The sequence below is a fragment of the Rhineura floridana genome, chromosome 5 (assembly GCF_030035675.1).
Source record: "Rhineura floridana isolate rRhiFlo1 chromosome 5, rRhiFlo1.hap2, whole genome shotgun sequence".
Lineage (NCBI taxonomy): Eukaryota > Metazoa > Chordata > Lepidosauria > Squamata > Rhineuridae > Rhineura > Rhineura floridana.
The window spans coordinates 28,059,035-28,084,813 of NC_084484.1; the positions used below are offsets into that span (position 1 = coordinate 28,059,035).

The 25,779-nt window shown below is 41.9% G+C and overlaps 1 protein-coding gene across 9 annotated transcripts in view; it reads left to right on the top strand.

Annotated features, from left to right (window-relative positions):
- Positions 1-2,256: 2,256 nt before the first annotated feature.
- The window catches only part of DZIP1 (DAZ interacting zinc finger protein 1), a 71,908-nt gene continuing 48,385 nt past the window's right edge, over positions 2,257-25,779 (top strand). For 3 of the 9 annotated variants that reach the window (XM_061630088.1, XM_061630089.1, XM_061630091.1), the window contains exons 1-6: positions 10,407-10,470; positions 10,804-11,297; positions 19,475-19,559; positions 20,729-20,853; positions 22,153-22,314; positions 23,244-23,321. In XM_061630088.1, coding sequence (XP_061486072.1) covers positions 10,413-10,470; positions 10,804-11,297; positions 19,475-19,559; positions 20,729-20,853; positions 22,153-22,314; positions 23,244-23,321 — 1,002 coding nt within the window. In that variant the 5' untranslated portion in view covers positions 10,407-10,412. The other 6 variants (XM_061630090.1, XM_061630097.1, XM_061630092.1 and 3 more) reach the window with 5 other exon arrangements.

Genomic DNA, 25,779 nt, shown 5'->3' on the forward strand with positions numbered 1-25,779 from the left:
GTAACATCATGTCGACTATGCAAACAGTTGGAACACATAGTAAACTCCTGTGTGGACAAGCCCTTAGTCAGCATGCTTTGGGGGGGGTGTTCCCCTAACAGTTTGCATACTTCCACAAAATTTGGGATTTTCCTGTGTGTGGTGACTGATACCTTTCCCTAGTATCTTGGTGCCATTTCGGCTACATAAGGATCCACACCCAGATAAGGAGCTCGTTAAGTAGCATGCCTGACTGAACTGTAGCCTTGGAAGAGACACTTTAAAAAAATCATATTCACAGCATTTAAGAGATAAAATAAAATCTCAATCCAACAGTAGGCTAGGAATGTAATGCCACAGACATCCACTAGAGTCCACTAAAAATATCCTAATAAATAATTGTGTATTGCAGGAATGGGTGTATATCACATGAATGACTGCTTTTGGTTGAACACAGCCACATTATTTTATGTTTTGTCACATTTATTTTATGTTGAAATATTGTAGCCAATATTTTCTACTTGCCTTACAAACATATTCCTTGGATTCTGTAGATGAGTTTTGCTTCTTAAAATAGTAGCTCCTATACAGTGCAATGTCATTCATTATGTTAAATTAGTAAATGTGCTGCTTTAAAAAACCCTGCAGTGTAAATATGTACGCTTGCAAACAAATACCATCCTCTCTTTCTCTCTCTCTCTCTCACACACACACAAATGACTATACTGTCTGTGATTTTATGTAGCCAATAAATAAAACCTATTTTTTACCAGTGGCTCTAAAGTTAGAATTAAAGGAGTGGGGGGGGGGCAATTCTATCCTGTCCTCTGAATTTTGAAAAATAATCAGTATAGCGGCTATGCCATTTAACAAAACAGATTTTTAAATGGAGCACATGATTTGCCTGCAGAGGGTCTCCAGTTCAATCCCCAGCATCTCCAGGTACAGATGGGAAGGACCAGTCAGTGTAAACAGTATTGAACAAGATGGAAACGGAAGCGGACACAGACTGCCTTCAAGTCGATACCGACTCATGGTGACCCTATGGATAGGGTTTTCATGGTAAGTGGTATTCAGAGTGGGTTTACCATTGCCTTCCTCTGAGGCTGCAAGGCAGTGACTGGCCCAAGGTCACCCAGTGAGCTTCATGGCTGTGTGGGGATTCAAACCCTGGTCTCCCAGATTGTAGTCCAACACCTTAACCCAGCCTTTCCCAACCGGTGTGCCTCCAGATGTTGTTGGATCACAACTCCCATCAGCCTCAGCCATTGGAAATGGTGGCTGAGGCTCAGAGCTTGGAAAAGTTACTTTTTTGAACTACAACTCCCATCAGCCCCAGCCAGCATGGCCACTGGATTGGGCTGATGGGAGCTGTACTTCAAAAAAGTAAATTTTCCAAGCTCTGCTGAGTCTGATGGGAGTTGTGGTCCAACAACATCTGGAGGCACACTGGTTGGGAAAGGCTGCCTTAACCACTGCACTACACCAATGGTCTGATTCAGTAAAAGGCAGCCTCCTATGCCATTAAATTGTTTTAATCCATATACACCTCTGGTGCAACTAGAAATGATTTAGGAACTGGCCAGAATTCAGAGGGTTTTCTTTTGTTTTTTACTTTATGTGATTGCAATCCAGTCCTCTCTTTCATGGCTACCCATAAGTGCTGGAAAGTATAGGAATCACACAAGATTCCCTTTTTAACTCCAGTTTTTAGGATGGGGAATCTGTTGACCTTCAGATATTGGACTCCAACTCCCATCAGCCCCAACCAGCGGACAGTGCAAATTGTCCTCCAACAACTTCTGGAGAGCATCAAGTTCCCATCCCTATGTTATGCACACACACACACATGCCACCGAAGTCAATTGGAAGAAAGTACTCAAAACTGTCCCTAGAATTGCAGCCTTTGAGCCCAACATAGCCCAACTTGGTTTCAGGGAAACTCAGTGGCTTCTTTCCTGATGGATAGTCGAGTCCAACGTCAGCGTTATACAGAGCCCGGGTTTCTCCTAGTTTTGTTTGCGACGCGGAGGTGCAAAAGGCCGGTTATTTATTATCGTACATCTTCGAAGATTCTTGCCCGTCTTTAGTCCTACCAATAACCCAGCCACACTGACAATTGCCAGCAATCGTCTCAACCTCTGCCTCAGCTCGCCCCTTCCCGCTTGTGGGTAATAGGATTAGGCGGGACGAAGGAAGGAGTCAGAGAAAAACAGCCGGTTTGGTTGGACTGGAGTATATGTGAAGAGAAGGCGGGAGGAAATCCGATCTCCTCGGGGATGGACGAAGGAGTGAGGGGAGCAGGCGGAGGCTGTGCAGCTCAATCGCAATGCAACCTTGAGGCGAGATCAGCGAGCGGGGGAAGGGGAACGAGGTTGCCATGAGGGATAGACTTTGGTACGAGGTGAGCGAATCGGGGAACTCCAAGAGAGGAGGTGGGGCTGCTGCTTGCTTAGCAATCGCATGCGTCTGTGTACCCTTGCTGTGGAGCCGAAAAACTCCCGCGCTAGGAAAGGGGAACTCTTAATACAGATGGAAAAGAAGCAGCCGAAGTTTCCCGATCTTCCCCCTCATTTAATTGCTGTAAACCGCCCAGAGAGCTTCGGCTATGAGGCGGTATATAAATGTAATAAATAAATAACCCATGTTCCTCGCCCAATTGCACTCTCCCCAGCCACACAGTTGCTCTTCGGACACTTTCAACGCACCTTTTCTTTGTAGCTGGATGCGCCTTGCATCCAGCAGGGGGAGTCTGTTTAACTCCCCTCTTGAAAAGCGTTGTTTTCCCAAACACGGACGGAGTAAGGAAAAAGAAGAGGAGGCTTTTGCGACGTTGTGTCTTGCCTGCTTACCGTAGGCCCTGGAGACCTGGCTCTCCCCTCCTCTCTCCGACTGCAGTTTATTTTGCAGTCAATCAGAAACTTATTGCCCAAAAATGCTTTTAACTTGTCCGATTCCAGAACCACATCTCTGCTTGCAGACTCGATCTTGCTACATAACCTCTTCCGAGTCGCGCGCGCGGCGTTTGAATTTTTAGCCCCAATCAGAAGCAAATGCCAATATTTCCAAAACGACCCCCGAGGACATTTGTTTAGGGTTCCAAACTTTATTTCCAACACTGGAATTCTGTCAGTATTAAGTATAGCAGTTTTAATCTACTGTATATGTTGTTATGTGCCTTCAGGTCGATTACAACTTATTTATTTATTTATTATTTGATTTATATCCGGCCCTTTCTCCCAGCAGGAGCCCAGGGTGGCAAACAAAAGCACTAAAAACACTTTCACTATCATAAAAACACTTTGAAATACATTAAAACAAAACATCTTTAAAAGCATTTTTTAAAAAGCTTTCAAGACTTTTTTTAAAAAAGGTTAAAAACGTTGGGGGTTTTTAAAAAAAAGTTTTAGATATTTTAATATGTTTATTAAAAAGCAATTCCAACACAGAAACAGACTGGGATAACTTAAAAGGTTTGTTGAAAGACTTATGGTGACCCTATGAATCAGCGACCTCCAATAGCATCTGTCGTGAACCACCCTGTTCAGATTTTGTAGGTTCAGGTCTGTGGCTTCCTTTATAGAATCAATCCATCTCTTGTTTGGCCTTCCTCTTTTTCTGCTCACTTCTGTTTTTCCCAGCATTAGTGACTTTTCTAGTGAATCAGGTCTTCTCATTATGTGTCCAAAGTATGATAATCTCAGTTTCATCATTTTAGCTTCTAGTGATAGTTCTGGTTTCATTTGTTCTAACACCCAATTATTGGTCTTTTTCGCAGTCCATGGTATCCGCAAAGCTCTCCTCCAACACCACATTTGAAATGAGTTGATTTTTCTCTTATCCACATTTTTCACTGTCCAACTTTCACATCCGTACATAGAGATTGGGAATACCATGGTCTGAATGATCCTGACTTTAGTGTTCAGTGATACATCTTTGCATTTGAGGACCTTTTCTAGTTCTCTCATAGCTGCCCTCCCCAGTCCTAGCCTTCTTCTGATTTCTTGACTATTGTCTCCGTTTTGGTTAATGATTGTGCCAATGTATTGATAGTCCTTAACAAGTTCAATATCCTCATCAACTTTAAAGTTACAGAAATTTTCTGTTGTCATTACTTTAGTCTTCTTGATGTTCAGCTGTAGTCCTGCTTTTGTGCTTTCCTCTTTAACTTTCATCAGCATTTACTTCAAATCATTACTGGTTTCTGCTAAGAGTATGGTATTGTCAGCATATCTTAAATTATTGATATTTCTCCCTCCAGTTTTCACACCTCCTTTAACCTGGTCCAATCCCACTTTCGGTATGATATGTTCTGTGTATAGGTTAAACAAATGGGGTGATTAAATACATCCCTGTCTCACACCCTTTCCAATTGGGAACCAATCAGTTTCTCCATATTCTGTCCTTACAGTAGCCTCTAGTCCAGAGTATAGTTTGCGCATCAGGACAATCAGATGCTGTGGCACCCCCATTTCTTTTAAAGCATTCCATAGTTTTTCATGATCTATACAATCAAAGGCTTTGCTGTAATCTATAAAGCACAGGGTGATTTCCTTCTGAAATTCCTTGGTCTGTTCCATTATCCAACATATGTTTGCGATATGATCTCTAGTACTTCCCTTTCTGGATCCAGCTTGGACGTCTGGCATTTCTCGCACCATATATGGTGAGAGCCTTTGTTGTAGAATCTTGAGCATTACTTTACTTGCATGGGATATTAAGGCAATAGTTCGATAATTACTGCATTCCCTGGGATCCCCTTTCTTTGGAATTGGGATGTATATGGAACGCTTCCAGTCTGTGGGTCATTGTTTAGTTTTCCATATTTCTTGACAGATTTTTTGTCAAAATTTGGACAGATTCTGTCTCAGTAACCTGTAACAACTCTATTGGTATGCCATCTGTTCTTGGTGATTTGTTTCTTCCAAGTATTTTAAGAGCAGCTTCCACCTCACATTCTAAAATTTCCGGTTCTTCATCATACGGTTCCTCCGTGAATGAATCTGTCATCCTGGCATCTCTTTTATAGAGTTCTTCAGTGTATTGCTTCCATCTTCCTTTTATTCCATGTTGGTCAGTCAGTGTGTTCCCGTTGATTATTCAACATCCCTATCCTTGGTTTAAATTTCCCTTTAATTTCTCTAATCTTTTGGAACAGGGCTCTTGTTCTACCCTTTTTGTTGGCCTCTTCTATTTCTATACAATAACCATTGTAATAGTTCTCTTTGTCCCTATATACTAGTCACTGTATTGTTGCATTTAGGGTTCTAATCGTTCTTCTATCTCCTTTTGCTTTTGCTTTCCTTCTCTCTTTAACCATTTTAAGAGTTTTGTCAGTCATCTATTGAGGACTTTCTCTCTTTTTAACGAGAGGTATTGTGTTTTTGTGTTCTTCCCCGATAATTTCTCTGACTTCACTCCATAGTTCTTCTCGTTCTCTGTCAACTAAGTTTAAAGCCTCAAATCTGTTCCTTATGTGATCATTATATTCTTTTGGGATGTTATTTAAATTATATTTTGGCATTACAATTGCTTTATTTTTCTTCTTTAGCTTTACTCTGCTTTTTTCTATACGACCAGTTCATGATCTGTACCGCAGTCTGCTTCCGGTCTTGTTTTCGCAGAAAGTATGGAACTTCTCTATCTTCTGCTACCAATTATACAATCAATTTGATTCCTATATTGACCATTTGGTGATGTCCACATGTACAGTTGTCTTTTCTGTTGCTCAAAAAATATATTTGCGAGAAACAAATTATTGGTTTCATAGAATTCGATAAGTCTTTCTCCTGCTTCATTTCTATCTCCTAAGCCCCATTTCCCCACAATTCCTAGTTCTTCTCTGTTCCCTACTTTTGCGTTCCAGTCCTCCATGATTATCAGCACATCTTGTTTTGGTGTGTCATCAATTTCTTCCTGTACTTCTGCATAAAATCTCTCAAATTCCTCTTCTGCATTTGCCGTTGGAGCGTAGACTTGGATGATGGTTATGTTGATAGGTTTCCCATTTAATCTCATTTATATCACTCTCAGACCTTGCGTTATAGCTCTTAATTGTTTTTGCTACATCACTTCTCACTATTGAAGCAACACCGTTTCTTCTTAATTTATTTTCTGAGTAAAATATTTTGTAGTTGCCCGATTGAAAATGTCCCATTCCCGGGTGACTTAGCCTGTGCCTGCTTTTGAGACGGGCTCCTGCCTCAAAAGAAGCTTATTCAGATATATCAGTCAGATTTTTTCTTTTTTTGACTGATTAAACTTCTCCCGGGTAGGGAGAAACGAAGAGATTAACCTCAAAGCCTATTTTTGTTGGGACGACCAGATCTCATTAATTTATGGGACGAGGTCCAGCCGACGAAGGTGGGACGGATTTTTAACAACAAGCTCTATCTGGAAAAGCGAACGTTCATCTTATCTTCTAAGAGAGAACGCACTAACAGGCAAGCACCCTTCTTTCTATATTTTTCTTTTACTTGACTTAAATTGTTGCTGTTTAAAAGAGATTTGCCAGATTGATCGGTTTTTGACATCTCACTGGGGAGCCATAACTTCTCTCTGCTACTCACTAATTAATAGCTTATCTCTGTTTTTGTTGCAAAAAGCTGTCCTGGATTTGCATTCTAAAGATATACACAGAAGAGGGATTTCTATTCCAGATTTTTATTTTGAAGAATATTATATTGTCTGAGACTACTCTCTTTTTGGTCTATTTTATTTTGACGAATCTGTTTTCTGACGACCGCCATTAATTGTTTCGATCCTGGGAACTGCATTTTGTTTACTTAAACATGGAGAGATAAGGCTGTCTGCTCTGTTTATACTGTGATGTCACCAAGTTTGGAGTATTAACCCAATTGTTGCTGAAATAAGAAGTGGTTTTCCTATATTTTTCTTTTAAAATGGCAATTAAGAAAGTGGCTGAGAAGCTGGAAATAACTATGTTTCAGAAAATAATGGATGAGATTGAGATAACGAAACAAAACCTGCGACAGGGTTGTAAGGAGCTGAAAATTGAATTGAGTAAAATGAAGCAGGAGATTAAAGATATAGGGGTCCCTGTGAGAGAGGTGACCCTGGAAGGGGTCCCTGTGAGAGAGGAGACCCCGGAGATTGGAACAAACGTGGAACAGGAAAAAGATTTGGAGTCTATGGACTTTAGAAATAAAATTTATTGTTTGGAGACACAGGAGATTAAAGACATAGGGGTCCTTGTGAGAGAGGAGACCCTGGAGACTGGAACAGGGGTCCCTGTGAGAGAGGAGACCCTGGAGACTGGAACAGGGGTCCCTGTGAGAGAGGAGATCCCGGAGATTGGAACAAACGTGGAACAGGAACAAGATTTGGAGTCTATGGACTTTAGAAATAAAATCTATTGTTTGGAACTCAATGTTATCTCTGAAGAAATTAATGAAGATTCTAGAGATAAAGTTATCAATGGCATGGATAATCTTCTGGACTGGAATGATGTGATGGAGCCCAATATAGAGAAAATCTATGGAATTAACTGCAGCCATGTGACAATGGAAAAACTTTCAAGAGATGACCCAGTGTATTTTGAAAAAAAGAACAGAGATATGATTTTACAGCAGTATTTCAGCAACCTATTCAGAATGGATGGCAAGAAAATATTTGGGATAGAGGTAATTCCCATCAGACTCTTACTATATGACTATGGCTTTGACAGCAAGATTATTATGGAATACTGATAATGGAAGATTGGATACTGAAATTACTGGACTTAACAAGACTACTGAAGATGGAAGATGGAAAATGGAACTAATAGGGATAATAGAACAATGGCTACTGAAATTACTGAACCTAACAGATTCTGATGTGATGGATTAATTGAAATGTTTATTTTGACTATGGTTATGACAATAAGATTATCATAATTAGTAATGAGATGGATTAATCGATATGCTTATCTGGAAAAAAAATTGATAGATATATTTCTTAAAGAATTGAAACCTCTCTTTGACTTTTTGTGGAAAGAATAAAGTAATGTTTATGAGATTTGATGATTAAGTAAGATAACTACTGGAGGAAAGTGATTTTATAATATGACTTAAGAGACAGGATTGTTATATATTATAGACTTATAACTGATTTGATCTTTGACAAATGGGAAGTCAATATTTTACTCTTTATTTTTTATTTTTGTTTTTTTTTTTTCTTTTTGTTTAACTATTTTTGATTTTGTTTTTTGTCTTTGAATGTTTTATGATTTTGTCTTGTATGTTTTATGAAAATCTGAATAAAAATTATTGAAAAAAAAAAAAAAAAGAAAATGTCCCATTCCCGTCCATTTTAATTCACTCATGCCAAGTATTGTAATGTTGATACGTTCCAATTCTTGCTTGACATTTTCTAACTTTCCCTGGTTCATGCTTCTCACATTCCATGTTCCTATTGTGTACGTTGTACAACTCCGGACTCTCCTTTTGTATCTGTGTGCATTAGCCTGTGGGCTTCCTTTCGGCTTTGACCCAGCTGCGTCATTAGTCACAGCGCTATTATTTATTATTATTATTATTTATTACATTTATACCGCCCCATAGCCGAAGCTCTCTGGGCGGTTTACAACAATTAAAAACATTAAAACAAATATACAAATTTAAAAACACTTTAAAAAAAATTAAAAACACATGCTAAAATGCCTGGGAGAAGAGGAAAGTCTTGACCTGGAGCCGAAAAGATAACAGTGTTGGCGCCAGACGCACCTCGTCAGCACTACTCATACTTGTCTTCCCCAGTAGCTCATTGAGTGCCTTCTGACCTGGGGGTCTCATCTTCCAGCACTATCTCATGCTGCATTTTACTCTATTCATAGGGTTTTTGTGGTAAGAGGTATTTGGAGGTGGTTTACCATTGCCTTCCTGAGTTTGGATGCATCTTAGTCTGGTATCTCAGCTTTGGGCATTCCACCTTGGGTGCCCCTGCTAGGAGTCTAGCCTCATGGTCTCGACTCCTGATGGCATTGCTCTCAGTTTCGTCAACGCTCTCAAACCCCCTCACTACGTTAAGGTGTGCATCCTAGAGGGGGTTAATCTGTATAACTGGTGATTTAATTAACTTACATATTAATCTGCAGATTAAAATCCTCTCTCCCATTAAATAGTGAAATTGTAATTGAAGTATACTGCTGTGCAGGCAACCCGGATCTGACTTCTGGATGTCTAAATTTCATGATAAAGGATCTTAACAGCACAGTCCTCTGCATGTCTGCTCTGAAGTAAGTCCTCCTGAATTCGATGGGACTGGTCTGCTTTAGCATAATGCTATTTTATAGCTAACTTATCCTGCAGTCCAATACATGTCAATTCATCAGTAAATCTCATTGAGTTCCATTACTTACCTGGTGATTGTGTATAGGATTGCAGCCTAAAACTCACCACCACACCATCCAATACCATCAAAGATGGTGTTCTGATATAGCCTGAAGGGCTTCAGAGTAAAGCAGTATTGTAGGCCTTAGAAATAATAATGGGCTGCAAGCAAATTATGGATGCTTAAAGCATTAAAAAAAGAGTACCTTGAGATAACCATGCTAGCCCTAAAACTGGTCAACATGATCTCTGGATCAATGCGGAACAGCTTCGATACCCGTTTCCTGTGTTCTTGATCTGAGCTCACACCTTAGTGAACAGCCACACAATGGGCTGTTTTGACTTTTTTTGCCTTGGAAAATGCAAGCGCTTTTTTCTTTTTTGCAATACTCTAGTAGACAAGATCCTTTGTGGCGCAGAGTGGTAAGCGGCGGTAACCGAAGCTCTGCTCAAGGCCGGAGTTCGATTCCAACGAAAGGAGGAAGTCGAATCTCCGGTAAAAGGGGTCAAGGTCCACTCAGCCTTCCATCCATCTGTGGTTGGTAAAATGAGTACCCGGCATATGCTGGGGGGTAAAGAAAGGCCAGGGAAGGAACTGGTCTGCCTAGTAAACGTCGCAAGACGTCACCCTAAGTGTGGGGACACCTTTACCTTTTACCTAGTATACACAAAGAAGCTTGTCATACAGATTATAAATATTTAATAGAGATGAGAGTAATTTCCTTCACAAAGTTAAAGCACTGCTTCACGGAGACATTTTTGCCTTTACTTCAAAAAGCAAAGTACTGCAATAAGCAAAGCAACCTCTTTTGAAATGTATTTATTTTTTTATAAATGTATATCCACTATTTCAGTTAAAAAAATAAAACAGAGCACTTTGTGGGAAAGAAATCCCGCTACTAAAGCTTTGCTTCACGGGCCGGGGAGGCGGGAACAGCGAGAAAGGGGCACCTGTTGAATTTCTTACTGGCAACACTGCTGTAAAAGGCAGCCTTTCTGGAGGGGGTTGGAAAGGGCGGCGTATAAAAGAGCTTTTGGATGGGGAAATGGTGTTGCAGATGCAGAATCTACCAGCTTTGCAGGTTGTGTAGAGGAAGGAGGGGAATGGGATGGATGGATGAATGGATAATGAGAGAAGCAGATACATTCCCGTGTGTGTTTGGTACCTATCGATGTGGATGTGTGGCTGGGTGGGAGGATAGTGGAGGGACACCACCTGTCTTTCCGCCGTGCCTCGGCGAAGAGGCTTCCCCGGCAGCAGCAGGCCCTGGAGCAGCGGTGGTCTAGGCTGCCTGGTTCCCATAGCAACGCGGCAGACGCGCAAAGCGGGGAGGCGGCGGGCAGGGACGGCGAACGAGCGAGCTACCACCACCTGCCGGCGGCCCACCGGCCTACAAGACCCAGCAGGGGCATGCGAACCGCCTGGAGGAGGGTGGCCGGGCCCGAACCGCCCTGGACGCTGACTAACAGGCCTCTGCCTCATTCTTCCCCGCAGCTTTCCGCCAGCCTAGCGCGTTGATAATGGCCTCGGCGGCTTCGCCGGTCCCGGCGGCGCTGCCCCCTTTCCAGTTCCGACCCCGGCACAACAGCCCGGACTGGCGGCGCCTAAGCGCTGTGGACGTGGAACGGGTGGCGGCCGAGCTGGACGTGGCGGTGCTGCAGGAGCACCTAGGGCACGTCACATTCTGCAACGCCGAGCGGGAGCGCTGCCCGCACTGCCAGGCCCCCGTCGACGCGCTCCTCCTCAAGCTCTTGCGCCTGGCGCAGCTCTGCCTTGAGTACTTGCTCCACTCCCAGGACTACCTCAGCGCCCAGCTCCGCGCCAACCAAGAGCTCCTCCGAGCCGCCGACGCCCACCGCGACCTGCTCGCCAAGGATGTCGCCCGCGGAGCCCAGGAGGTTCTGCTGCTCAAGGAGGAGTGCAAACGCCGCAAGAAGATGATCAGCACCCAGCAGATGATGCTCCAGGCTGGGACCGCCTGCCACCAGGTGGGTCGGAGTTTTAAACAGGCACTCCCATGCCTTTACTTCAAATTAATCCTAATCATTTACTTAGAGCCAGTGTGGTGTAGTGTGTTAAGGTGTTAGACTACGACCTGGGAGACCAGGGTTTGAATCCCCACACAGCCATTAAACGCACTGGGTGACCTTGGGCCAGTCACTGCCTCTCAACCTCGTGAAAACCCTATTCATAGGGTCGCCAGAAGTCGGAATCGACTTGAAGGCAGTACACACACACAGTCATTTAGTTATGGTGTAAAGTCTGTGCATGATTACTCAGAAGTATGGTCCATTGAGTTCAGTTGAACTTACTTCCATATAAATATGTGTAGGATGAGTTCCTCTTCCACCCATTCATTCTGTATCCAACAAATCACCAACCTGAGGCTGGGATGCAGTCTGTGTGCACTTAATTGGGACTGGGCTACTGAGTAAAGGTACATAGGATTGAGGGGCAGGCATGTGTTGTCCACAAGGGTTGCCTGGTAGCATGCAGTAGACCCTTCAGAAGGCCACCCATTGAAAATGGGACAGTCCCATCCTGACCCTTGGTGCGTTTGGCAGAGGTGTCCACCCCACATAGGTGTGTAAATTGAATGTTATCCTGCAGAGGCAAAGAGGTGTTGATTTAGGGCATCCAATCCACAGAGTAAATACTGTGTGGTTAGGCCATTAGAATTGCTACAGCATGAAATGTTGGGGGAACCACTCTTTAACTACCTCTTCTAAGTACAAAATGGATTATTCAAGTGAGATATTAAGACTCTTTGATCATAGCTTGGAATGGCATGGTTGCTGTCATTTCCGTGATTACTTCTACACTTGTTTCCCTTTGACCGACTTAGGTGCCTCCAAGTTAGCAATTGTGCTGCTTGATGTATCTCTAAAGGACGGGTTAGGAAGTAATCTTGAGTTCCTTAAATATAGTTCAACCCACAGACAGCTTTGTTTCTCATTTGAGAATAGGTTGTAGATTTCAGTCAGACGAAGCAAACAAGGAAATCATGCTGACTTAAGAAAATACTGGAATGTCACCTTATGGTATACAGTTTCTTTATGTACCATACTTTGTTTTTAAAAGCTTTTATTATGGCAAACACTGAACCCCAGCAACTGATTATCAGTACACCAGATTGGATATATACACTCCTGTGTTACACTGAATACGGAGGACTGATAGGGTTGTCTCCCCAGACAATCAAGATATCCCTGACGAAGATCCCAGTAACAATAAGACTTGCATAAGCAGAACATTATTGGTATACCTTTTTTAGACTTTTGTTACTCAGATGTCATGTTTTGTGATGGTGTACTAGCATAGGTTTGACATGTCATGCATCTCAGAGATTAGGTTGAGATTAGGTTGTAAGTATCTCTAGAAATAGTGAACATGGAATCAAGCTTGAAGAGGTATCCTGCTTCTTCTCCAAGGTAGGACTAACTATATTTTGTACTAAGGCTGCTTTCACACTGCACTTTATTCTGTTATTCTGACAATTTCTTACCTGGTCATTTGCCCATTTTGTTGGATCTTTCACTCTACATAAAACCTAATTTCAGAAATCTAGTGGAATATAGTGGAAGTTTCATGCTCATTTCTGTGATAAATGATTCCAGAAATAATCCTTTTGCAAGTTTGGGAACCCAGAAAATTGAGGGAGTTTTGCACTAGCTGCAGTTGTTCACGTGACAGACATCCTGGCATTCAATGTGCATCTGCCCTTTAGGCATGTGTCAATATTTTTTGCCTGATGAAAATTGTACTGGTATTCTGGCATAGGCACGGGTAGCATTTCTCCTTTCCCCCCATACACTCCTGTGTTCAGACACTAATTCGCACAGTGAATTTTGAGGGAACTACAATGTGCATGTGTATAATGGGTGAGGGATGAAACAAGACATTGTTCATTAAAGCAGTGTGGAAGACGTGCATGAAATGCCAGTATATCGCCTGAAAAAGACATGGTTCCTTAACACAATGGGTACTGCAGTGTGAAAGGAATTTGAGAAATAGGGACGGAAGTGCTGCCATTTTAGTCTGCAAAATTGACGCAATAAGCCCCATGTGTAAAGCAGCCTAAATATACTAAGTAAGGACGTATACTCTAAGGACAGTGACTGCAACAGATGCCTGTTAAAATTGAAGTAACCTCTGGGCTTTTTCTGTTACTTAGCTGCTATTAAACCTAGGGAGCTTTTTCTAATGTTTAGGATGCCATCCTGTACACATTTACCATCTATTCACAGTTGAACACAGTGAGACTTCTGAGTAAATATGCATAGGATTGTGCTGTTAATCTAAATTTACCTTCATGTAAGTGAAACTCATTGTTTATTCTATTCTTAATAGATATGATGAAAACTATCAACATATGCCCCTAAATATATTGGCTTCCAGTTACCTTCTTTTCCTCTATAAGTACTGACGTAGGATTTGGAGACTATTCAGATAACCTCCTCCTTTTCAGCTGGAATGTTTACGCTTGGCTTACTTGAAGAAGAGTATCAGCAACAGATGCAGAGTATATCACCATAAGAAACAGTTAATGATTCTAGATCAGAGTCTGCGGGTTTAGGAATAAAGAAGTTGAAGCTCTCTTTTTTTCATATGTGTAATGGCAGCTCATGGGAAAATATTTCTGTGTTCAATGCTCAGCTGTCTTGGGAGTATCTGACGATAGGGCCTGGTCTACACATGCACCAGGATAAGGTTGTAAAATGCTGAAGTGGTAGAATGGACTGCACCAGACTGCAGGAAAGCGATACCACATAAAAATTCTCTGCAAGTGGAAAAATAGCCTGTTGGGGGAAAAGGTTTTTTCTAGCCCATCACCTTCCATGTTCTGCTATTTTTCTACTTACATAGACATTGTTATTTATTTTACCCAGCAGAGTGTTCAATAATGTGATTGCCTGCCAGCAGCCTGAAGTGAAACAATCCTTTCTGTCATCTCTGTGTGTAGACCAGGCCTCAGGCTATAGCTAAAGGCAGCTCAAAGTATTTACCTTTCACTTACCGTCCTTATAGGCAGAGCTTCAAACTGTATTTGTTGTTTCTTTTGTCTCTGTAGTATAACTTTTCAATATTGCAGCACAAATTAAGGCTACAATCCAGTGCTCAGTTATGTATGCCCAAATCCCATTGAGATAAATGTGATTTAAGTATTCAAAGCTATGCTTCGGTTGTATCCAAAGTGTCTGTGCTCAAGCCTTAGGTTTAGACATTTTTTGCAACCGCAATCCTCATTCCTGAGAAGAGTTGAGCACATAATCCCACTTCCAGAAAACAAATTGTCAGGACTGCTTATGAGCAAGGATAGGGCCATGATCCTGATACATGAACACTTTGTTTTTATCACAATGCATTATTATTATTACTACTACTGCTACTACTACTTAGATGCCTACTACTAAAACTAGTATTGAGGTGACTTACAATATAAAATACTACAATATATAATATACAAAGTTAAAACACAAATAGCTATAACCCCGTTTTTCAATTTAGTTCTAAAAACTAGAAGCATTTATCCCCATGAAAATATCTATATCATATCTGACACAAATATTAGCCAGTAAAATGGAAGCATAATTGAATATATTAACAATCAAAGGCCTGAGAGAAGAGGAAAGTATATGCCTGGTGCAAAAAAGATGTTAAAATCAGTGCCATGTGGGCCTCACTGAGGAGAGTGTTCCATAAACACTGGGCCACTGTACAAAAGGCCCTCTCTCTACTTATCCTCTGAAGTAAGAAGGACCTTGGATGATAGCCTTGTGGCCCAGGTACTCATGTCACAAGAGGTATTCTGCAAGGTGTTGGGGTCCCAGGCCATACAGTAACTGAATCAAGCACTCTTCAGTTTCTCATCATTTTAATGTGTTTTAAATATCTTTACCTGAAGCAAGCCATACACTTTATGTGGGTGATTTTCACCATATCCATTGAGAATAGGACAAGAAGCGATTGGGGGTAGTGGTCAAATGCAGATGTTTTAAGGAGCCCAAATCCAAACAATATCCCTATTCACTGTAGAAAACCTTACTCTTACATTATACAACCACAACAGTGGCTGTATATTATATATAGTCAGCATGGATTTCTCACATTCCACAATGTTAAATTGAAAATACCCCCATGCCATTCTGATGCTTCCCATAAACTCATGTGAAAGCAAAACCTTACAAAACGTATACTGCTGAACTCAGAAACGCTTGCTAAACAACCCTCTAAATTTTCATTGCTATACACAAAACAGTCAGAGAGGATCAAGAATTCAAAGTGTAAAAAGAGAAAAAAGCCAAACCCCTTTCGGACTTTTTTTCTGTCAGAGTTCTCGTAATTTGTTGACATTAATTAAAAATCAGCCATGTTCACAGGGTACGTGGAATCCTAGTACTGTACTGTACTGACTTTACCCCATACTCTGACCTTCATCTTCTGCAGTTTAAAAGTTAAAAAAAAAAAAGCCTGGCTGATTTTTAGTTAAGAAGTTAGCACTGAACTCAGTGATAAGGCCAGGCATGCTCAGTAAGAACCAACTGTCAGTGTTCTAAAGGCCATACTCACAGCTGCTTGGCTTGGCTGATCAGGGGGCCACACCCACACCACCCCTTTATTTCACTTTAGACAGTCAGGGCTTCCCCCAAAGAATCCTGGGAAGTGTAGTTTGTGAAGGGTACTGAGAGAAGACTCTTATTCCCCTGACGGAGCTCTAGTGGCCAGAGTGGTTTAACAGCCAGCCGCTCTGATTAAATCTCTGTGAGGGGAACATGGCTTATACTAGCAGCTCTCAGTACCCTTCACTAACTACTCTTCCCAGGATTCTTTGGGAGAAGCCATGACTGTGTAAAGTGAAATAAAGGGCTGGTGTGGATGTGGCCAGGGACAGCTTTGGTTTAAATTTAGGTGGGAAGCTACATATGCCTGCTGTAGAATAAAAAGGTGGGGGAAACGCTGAAAAAGCAGTTATACAGTTCACAATGTTTTCCTTTTGGAAAGGAAAGGGGCTTCCCCTCTGCCCAGTGCCTACCCATCCAATCTCCTCCCTTCCCTCTACCTCCCCCTCCCTTTCCTCCCCTGCTACTCCCTCCCTGTCCCTCCCCAGGTCAGTTTCACTTATCCTAAGCATGATCAAACCATGTAAATGATCTGCCTTCATCTCCTCCTCCCTCCCATCCCCTCCCTTTTGCCCTTTCACTCGCCCTTCCTTTACCCCTTCCCCTTCCAATCCCCTCCTGCCCCTCCCCCTCCTTCTGCTCCCCCCTTCCTCCTTCCCTCTACTCTCCCCTCCCCCTCCTCTTCCTCCATGGTCAATTTTACCTATCCTAGCCATGACTGATCAAACCTGCCCTTCTTCTCCTTTGCATGTTTATTGAGTTCAGTATGATTTACTCCTGTGCAATCATGCTTGGGACAGGTAAAACTGACCGGAGAGAGGGAGGGAGGGAGGGCTGGAGTGGGCAAGGAAGGAGGAAGAAGGAAGTGGGGGAGGAGAAAGGGAGAGGAGAGGGGAAGGAAGGGAAAAGCAGGTCTGATCATTTGCGTGCTTATTGAGTTCAATGGGATTTACTTCTATGCAATCACGGTTAGGATAGGAAAAACTGAACATGGGGAGGAGAGGGGAAGGAGCATATTGGAGGGGGGCAAGGGGAGGGGAGGGGAGGGGAGGTTTGATCATTTGCATGCTTATAGAGTTCAGTGGTATTTACCTCCGTGCAATCATGTTTAAGATAGATAAAACTGACCATGGGGAGGAGGGGGGAGGGGGGATTGGAAGGGGATGGGGAGGGAGGGGCAAAGGAAGGGGAAGGGGATAGAGGGAGAAGGGAGGGTGGGTTTGATTTAGGGTTGCCAGGCTCAGGGCCTGAGAATGATTCTGTATATTTAAGAGAAGAGACAATTCAGCCAAGTACAGGTTTTCTTGCAACACTGTAATGGGAAAAACCACAAGGTGAAATTCTCCCTTCCCCCTGCACAACCTTTAAAGATCATTTGCATACTTTTTGAGTTCAGTGGGATTTATTTCTGTGCAATCATGTTTGGAAATGGACTTCCTTCTAGTTGACTGGACTTACGGCAACCCTTTAAATAGGGTTTTCATGGTAAATGGTATTCAGAGGTAGTTTTACCATTGTCCTCCTCTGAGGCTGAGAGGCAGTGACTGGCCCAAGGTCATCCAGTCAGCTTCATGGCTGTGTGGGGATTCAAACCCTGGTCTCCCAGGTCCTAGTCCAACACTGACACGGGGGAGGGGCAGGGAGGGGAGGAGATTGGGTGAGTGGGCAGAGGGGAAAATGCTTTCCTTTCCAAAAGGAAAACATTGTGAACAGTATCATTGCTTTTCAGCGTTTCCCTCACCTTTTTATTTTAAAGCAGGCCCATGTAGCCTCCCACCCAAATTTAAACCAAAGCTGACCCTGGCCACATCCACACCAGGCCTTTATTTCACTTTAGGCAGTCGTGGCTTCTCCCAAAGAATCCTGGGAAGTGTAGTTAGTGAAGGGTGCTAAGAGTTGCTAGGAGATGACCTGTTCTCCTCACAGACCTTCAATCAGAGTTGCTGACTGTTAAACCAGTCTGGCCACTGGAGCTCTCTCAGTGGAATAGGAGTCTCCTCTCAGCAACTTTCACAAACCACACTTCCCAGGATTCTCTGAGGGAAGCCATGACTGTCTCAAGTGAAATCAAAGTCTGTTGTGGGTGTGGCCCCCTGATTAGCCAAGCCCAGCAGCTGTGAGTCTGGTTTTTAGAACACTGACAGTTGGTTCTTACTGAGCATGCCCGACGTTGTCATAGGGTTCCAGCCATAATTTCTTAAATTAATTTAAAAAACAGCCAGGCATTTTTTTAACTTAAACTGCAGAAGATGAAGGTCAGAATATGGGGCAAGGTCAGTATTAGGATTACAGGTACTCTGTGAACATGGCTGATTTTTAATGATTTCAACAGATTATGAGAACACTGACAGAAAAAAGTCCAAAAGGGCTCTGGAGTTTTTCCCGTTTTTTTTAGACTTTGAACTCTCTATTCTCTCTGACTGTTTTGTGTATTGCCATGAAAATTGAGAGTGTTGTTAAGCAAGCATTTCTGAGTTCAGGACTATAAGTTTTGTAAGGTTTTGTTTTGAAATGAGCTTATGGGAAGCCTCAGAATGGCATGGGGGGTATTTTCAATTTAACATTGCGGAATGTGAAAAACCCACGCTGGCTATAATATACAGCCACTCTTGTGGCTGTATGAGTAGTAGTTCCTTTAGGAAGATGTGTATGTTTGAGGCATATTAAAGAGCAACTGATTATGCACCTGCAAATCACAAACAGAATAATATGTCTTTTGCCACTAGTGCTGGCAAAAGGGAACCTCTGCTCTGCTGTTATGTACCTCTGCCTCTGAGAAGTGAGCTTTACTAAATGTACTAGCTTTAGGATAGAAGCAGCCTCCTGCATTTTATGTCACATTCTAGTAGTAACGGGAGTGGCCCTGTTTTACCAATCACTGTCACAATTTTTTGTAGTAAGATGATATTTGGGGGGTTTTCTGGTCAATGGAATAAACATGTCTACCCTAGAATTCAATGATATACAGGGCCTGCCATCTAGGACGAGGTTGCAAGAATGATCTGGAGTAAATAGTTTGTAAGTTATTCAACAGTGGCATTCTGATTCCAGTATTTTTACTGGTGCCTCTGCTTATAACACTGGAATAATATGATGGATTAATGCAGAAATAGGTGCATTCTAAACCTTTATTTTTACTGGTGTAATAGGAACAAAAAGGTAGAACCATAAATCAAAACAGAATCTGTTCCTGTTTTTAAGGTCCTGAGACTGTAAGTTCCTGATTTGGTATTAAATTTGGTATAAAAGCAGCAGAAGTCAGTTTCCTGAATTGCAGATCTAAAAAAAATGTTTTTACAATTTAATATCTATGGGTTTTACTCCTTCTTTTGTGCCAACACTGGACTTTGAGGATTGCTTTGCCTGTTTTGTCTGTTACTGCTAAATCCATTTAAATGGCTTATATTCAGAGAAATGCAGCCATAAGTTGAGAATGGACCTTGTACCAGCACTGAAATATACACAGCTAATTTCTCATATGTACCTGTCATAGTTGCATATATGAGTTTTTGTTCTTCTTTAACAAAATTACTTTTATTTTACAGTGTCAATTTTGTGACAAAGCTTTTATGAACTATTCCTTCCTGCACAGTCATCTGCAGCGTCGCCATGCACTAGAACCACATATTGGTAAGTTCTGATTCACAATGTATCAATATAGCATTACAATAACAGTGCAATGTCAGTTCATTTCAAAACACAATATAGCAAAGAATTTGGTCGAGGGTAGTGGAGGCCATTGTCCATCCCTTCGGAACAGAGCTCTCTGTTTCTATCTCAGAATGTCTGCTAAGTGTAGAAAACATACATCAGAAAATAATAAGTCTTCATGCAAAAGTGTGATTCTGCGTGTATGAAATAATGACTACAATTCTAGTGTAGTGTTAGAGTGCAGGACTAGGATCTGGGAGACCAGGACTCAAATCCTCACTCATCCATGAATTTCATTGGGTGACCTTGGGCCAGTCGCTCTCTCTTAGCCTAACCTACCTTACAGGGCTGTTGTGAGGATAAAATTGAGGTAGGTATGCAGGCATACATATCTGGGAATAAACACCACTGAATTAAGATGTACCTCTGAGTAAAGAGGCATAAGATTATGCTGTATAATGTCCAAAGCAGGTCTCAGTTGATTCCCTTGTAGGAAGAAAGATTAAATATTTTAAATCTATTATGTGGCCCTGCTGCTGGTGAAAGCATTTAATCTTTCAACACAGACATCCCTTCTTTTCCATGATATGCCTGCATTTATCAACTAGCTGACACAAGTTATAAAATGTATGTTGCTAAAACCATCACCAATTTTCTTTTGTCTGATGTTATTGGACCTTTAATCAGTGCACTCCTTGCTCTGATGATTTGGAGGGATCTGAGACTTTTCCAGAAGGCTGAACTTGGAGTGCCGCCCTGGGAGGAAGGGCAGGATATAAATCAAATAAATAATAAACTCTGGAAAGCACAGATGTACAAGCAAAAACTGGCTATGGACAGCACTGATTAGCTAAGGCAGAGGCAGCTTGCATGAAGAGGAATTTGCCTGGACCACATTTCAGGTCAATGTTTGGGGAGTACAAACATTTCAAAACTGTTCATCTTTTTCAGTAAAACTATGACTCTCAAAGTACCTTGCAGAGTTCCTGCTTGCAGCCTCTGGGTGATAATGTCCTGAGGTAGAATGCACTTGACATTGCTATCTACAGAAAGCAATGTGGAAATGCATTCTTGAAGTGCCTCTGTGGGAAGAGTTTCATTTCTCAAAATAAAAACAACAGCCCACAAATATGAATTTCTTTTAACAGATCAGAAGCAAAAAGCACAGACGGATAAGTTGCAGGAAGAGATCAACAAGCTCAAGGAACAGTTACAGCTTACCCGGTCTCAATTAGAAGCTGAGCAACACACTCATGTAGCCAAATTGTCTAAGGTGGGGTGTACTCTGTATCAGTACTCTAGATGCTATTCAGTAATATCACAAGTAATGAATTAAGGCTGTGGTCCTTAATCCCAATGAGTAAAGCAAAACAAATGTGAATTATTAAATGGCTGTGTTCCTTTCCCACACAACATGCATTGCTGACTCAGTGCATCAGGTTGGGGAATGGATAACCTTTATAGGTATCCTTGAGTCAGTCTGGGAACAGGGATTATTTTGATCAACAAATTCATTACAGGGGTTTTAAGTTGTCAGGCATGGTAGTCTGGACCAAAATAGGCGTCTGGGCAAGCAGGATTTTTAATTTATTTAAAGTATTTCTATCCCACCATCCTACCCTAAAGCAAGGCTACTCAGGGTAGCTCACAATAAAATCACACAAACACACAAAACACATTAAAATAGATAAAACTAAATAAAATACAATTAAGAAATCTAGGAGAGTGATGTTAAAAGTGGACGAAAGAGGGAAAACCAAAAGGGGGAAAAAATAAAATCAGTTTCAGGCTATATCTTCAGTCCTTCCCAAAGTCTCTCTAGAACAAGGTGGTTTTCAAATGTCTCCAGAATGCCATCACGGAGGGAGTAGAGTGGGCATCTTGGGGGTATTCCAGAGCTTGGGAGCCATGGCGGAAAAGGCTCTCTTGTGCGCGTGCCTGCCAGTCTTAACATTTTTCATTCCAGGCCCGCAGAGGAGACCAGAGGCAACTGATCTTAAATTACAGACAGGTACATATGGGTGTAAGTTCCTCAGGTACATTGGTCCTAGGCCATTTAGGGCATTAAAGGTCAAAATCAGCAGCACTTTCAACTGGGACTGGAAACAATTTGGGAGCCAGTAGAGTCAATAAAACACAGGGATGATATGGTCCCCATGAGTAGGACATCTGAAGGCAGCTCAGATTGTGTTTGAGCAACAAGTTTGCTCAGACTGAGGATCCAGGTGAGAACTAGTTGTACTGGATGAGGAACTCTATTAACTTCATGTGACACTAAATCTCTGTTGAATTGGGAACTGTAGTGGTGATACTACATCCCAGCAGAGAGATAACAAACTGCTCCCTGCTCTGTTAAATTTTCACATTTGCTCAGAAACTGAGCCCCACTGCTAGAATCTCCAGTTTGAGATCCCTGCCCCTTATAGGTAGAGCAAATGTACAAAATTAAGTAAAAAATAATAAAAGAATGCATCTTGGATTTCTCAGGCTAAGATCTTTGTGCTGCCTGGAACTTTGCAGTCCGTTGTACATACAAGAGAATTCTCAGAATAACATCTTAACACAATTTCAGGAGCATGAAGAACAGAGATCCAAGGAGGAGGAGATTCGGCAGCTATTTCACAAATGGAAAGAAGAAGAAAAAGACAAATTGGCCAGTGAACTGGAGAAGGTGAAAGAGATGTTTATGAAGGAATTTAGAGAGCTAACTGCAAAGAATACAGAATTAGAAAATGTAAGTAATTGCAAAGGAGTCTCAGAGTCCATCTCAGTAATAACGTGCTTGAAGTGCAAGTTGTGATATGGAGAAAGACCTATAAGATTTCCTAAGGACAGAGCTATATAAAAACCTTGGTGTATTCATAGATCTAATTTCAGTATGAAGGACCAAAGTAGGATAATGCTTTTAAACTACCTCGCTCTGATCCAACTGAAGACCATACTCGCCTGCAGCCAGGCTTCCCATACATTTCTTTAACTGGACCAAGGTTCTTTTTATGCAAACATTCTTAATGCATGATTCTTTATGCTGATGCAGCTGCCAGGGCTGTGAGTAGAGAGCCCTCTAAATAGAATAATTCCACCTGTCAGTAATTCTAGAGGACAAGCAAGGGATTGTCTTTATTCTTTACCCTGCTTCCACCAAATAATTTTGCTGCTTTGCATTATTTCTGTTTTTCTAAAAGGGCTTCAAATATACAGAATTGGATTGGCATCACTGTTCAAAAATGGTTGAGGTTACATTCCTAAACATTCAAGAAAAAATCATACCAGTTGTGTCTAATAGCTGTTCAGGAAAGAAGGCAGAGAGTAGGAAGAACATACACACCCCACCCACCAAATAGCTGATTGGTGTGTTTCTTGTTGTTTGAAGATGGTTCTATATTCTCAGTCTTGAGTGCTGTTCTGAGTGCAGCTGGATCTGCGGCAGAAGTGAAAAATGAAGGATTGTTTTCTTAGAGAATAATTGCAGTTAACTATTGAGCAGAATTCTTGTGTAGGTATTAAAAATAATTTATATTGTTAGAATAATTTAAAGTTGTATTTACTAAACAGTTTCCCTTTTTCAGATTTATTCAGTTACTAAAGTCATATAACTTTATATAAAATCCTTTCTCAGATCTCTTTTGATCTAAAAACTGCTATGACTTCACTGATTCACAGCAGCACATTGGAACCATTCTTCAAAAGATCATGAGAGATTTCACATTCTGCAGTGGGCACCAGGACACCACCAAGTGGGTACTGTCTTCCTCTGATATTGCTTGAAGCAGGAAAGAGTTAATACTCCAACAGACCATCACCACAGCCCCTCCCACAGAGTGCTAGTTCATTTTCCTGCCTTGCTTGAGCAGTACTGATTTTCACCTTGCTCTTCAGTCTGGCTAGCTTATATCCTTATTTAAATTCAAAATCTTCTTTAGTGTTGTAAATGAATTGTGCGTGAATGTGTTTGGAGTAGTCGCTTCCTCTCAGCCTCACGAAAACCCTATTCATAGGGTCGCCATAAGTCAGAATCGACTTTAAGGCAGTACATTTACATTTAGAGAACTTTCTAATGAATTTGTATGCGTGTCTGAGTATTGAGTGACCATTGTGTCCGTTGATCAGTTAATTTATTGTTGAATTAATTACTCTAAATGTTTAATTCCCTAAATTAATTACCCTGTTAATTAGCTGAAGTGTTTATGTTAATTCCGTTACATTTATGAATTTACTGGGTTGATTCCTCCAGTTAAAGAACAGTATTTTTGTTTTAAAAAAATAAATAAAAACCAAACCAACAAACCTTTGTCTGCTAACAGCGAAATGCCTAAGGATCACAATAAAGTCTGTACAGAGCACTCTAAAAATCTAGTCATGGCACAAAGCCGCAGGAGTGGTTGGTGCAGTAGCACTTTCAGCCCAGTTAGTCAATAAGATAACAATTTTTTTAAAAAGCCGCAGCAGCATGCATGGAGGCAGCTGCCATTTTGCCCAACAGCAAACAGCTTCACAGTCAATGTGTGGCCCATTCACTCTTGCGGTAGCACAGAGAGAGGCCAGTAATCAGCAGCAAAGCACTATAAACCCTGCAAGCAATGCGGTAGCAGACCAATCAGGGAGGAAACATCCTGCCAAAAATAAAGATAATGGTGACCCTTCTGGCTCATCTACATCAAGAGGGGATGCATCTGTACCCATAATTAGTCGACATTTGGATTCAGTCCCAGTCAATGCAGCCAGCTTATCAGGACATTCATGTCACCCTAGCAGCTCTCACGGATCATGGATTTCTGGTAAAAGTTATGAAGAACTATTTGATTCCAATGCAACGTCTGCAGCATCTAGGGGCAATGGTAGATACGGATTGGAAGACAGTATCTCTTTCAGAGGAAAGAGTGGAAAAGATCAAGCTGGCTGTACAGCCATTGCTGGGGAAGACCACAGAGGACCGCATGGTCTTAGCAAAGGTTTTGGGGATGCTAGTATCTGCCATCCAAGTTATGCCATGGGCCAGGTTTCACGTTCGGCCTCTGCAGTGGGCACTGTTATCTTACCAATTTCAGATAGCACATTCCAGACATTTCCAGGTTCCACCAACAGGACAATTGAGGGCAGCTCTACGGTGGTGCACAAAGGATTGCAATTTACGCAGAGGTGTGTCTCTAAAGGATTCACCACGAGAGGTTATAACAACAGATGCAAGTCTACGTGGTTGGGGCACTCACTGCAGAGGCGAGCTTCTACAAGGAGCATGGTCTCCTCAGGAAGCAAAACAAAGCATTAATTTACTGGAGTTAAGGACCGCTTGATTGGCACTGTAGCATTTTGTGCTGCGTTTCTGCCTCAAGCACGTGATGTTGAGACAGACAACAATTCTGTGAAAGCATTCATAAATCATCAAGGAGGAGCAAAATCACGGATACTTCATCTGGAGGCATCACGATTACTAGCCTGGCAGAGGTCCTTACATTCACTGACAGCAGAGTACATAAAGGGGGTGGACAACATACAAGTGGATTGGTTAAGCAGACAGGATATATTGCAGGGAAAGTGGCAACTTCACAAAGAGGTATTCAAACAGCTCTGTAGAAAGTTTGGAAAAATTGATGTGGATCTTTTTGCTTCTGACATCAACCATCAGCTGGGAAGGTTCTATACTTGGTACCCATCGTTGGTAGCAGAAGGTGTAGACACATTGAATTCTCCATGGCCGACAGGAACACTTTACATCTTTCCACCTTTGCCAGCTTGAGTGCTGAAGAAAGTGAAGCTAGAGAGGGCCAGTGTCATTCTAGTTCCGCATTGGCTGAGGAGGCCGTGGTTCTCAGAACTAATCAACTTATCTGTGGCGCCCCCTTGGCCTCTGCCTCTTTCTCTGGATTTGCCGCTGCAGGGGCCTCTATGGCACCCCAATCTGCAATGGTTGAGCTTCACCGCATGGAAGTTGAGCGGGGAAGGCTGCTAAGAGCAGCGGAGGTAGTAACCACCATATTGGCATCTCGAAGACTTTCCACATTAAGAAACTACCAGTATAACTACCACCAAGGCCCACCATGGGATGCAATATGGCAATAAAGAACATAAGGAAAATGGGTGGAGATTAAAGTGTCAGGGAACTAACCTAGCAGTGTGCAAGTTTATGTTTCATGTTAGTTGTAGTTTCAATGTGGTTAGTGTTTTCTATTTGTGTTATGAGACTATATATTCAAGCTTG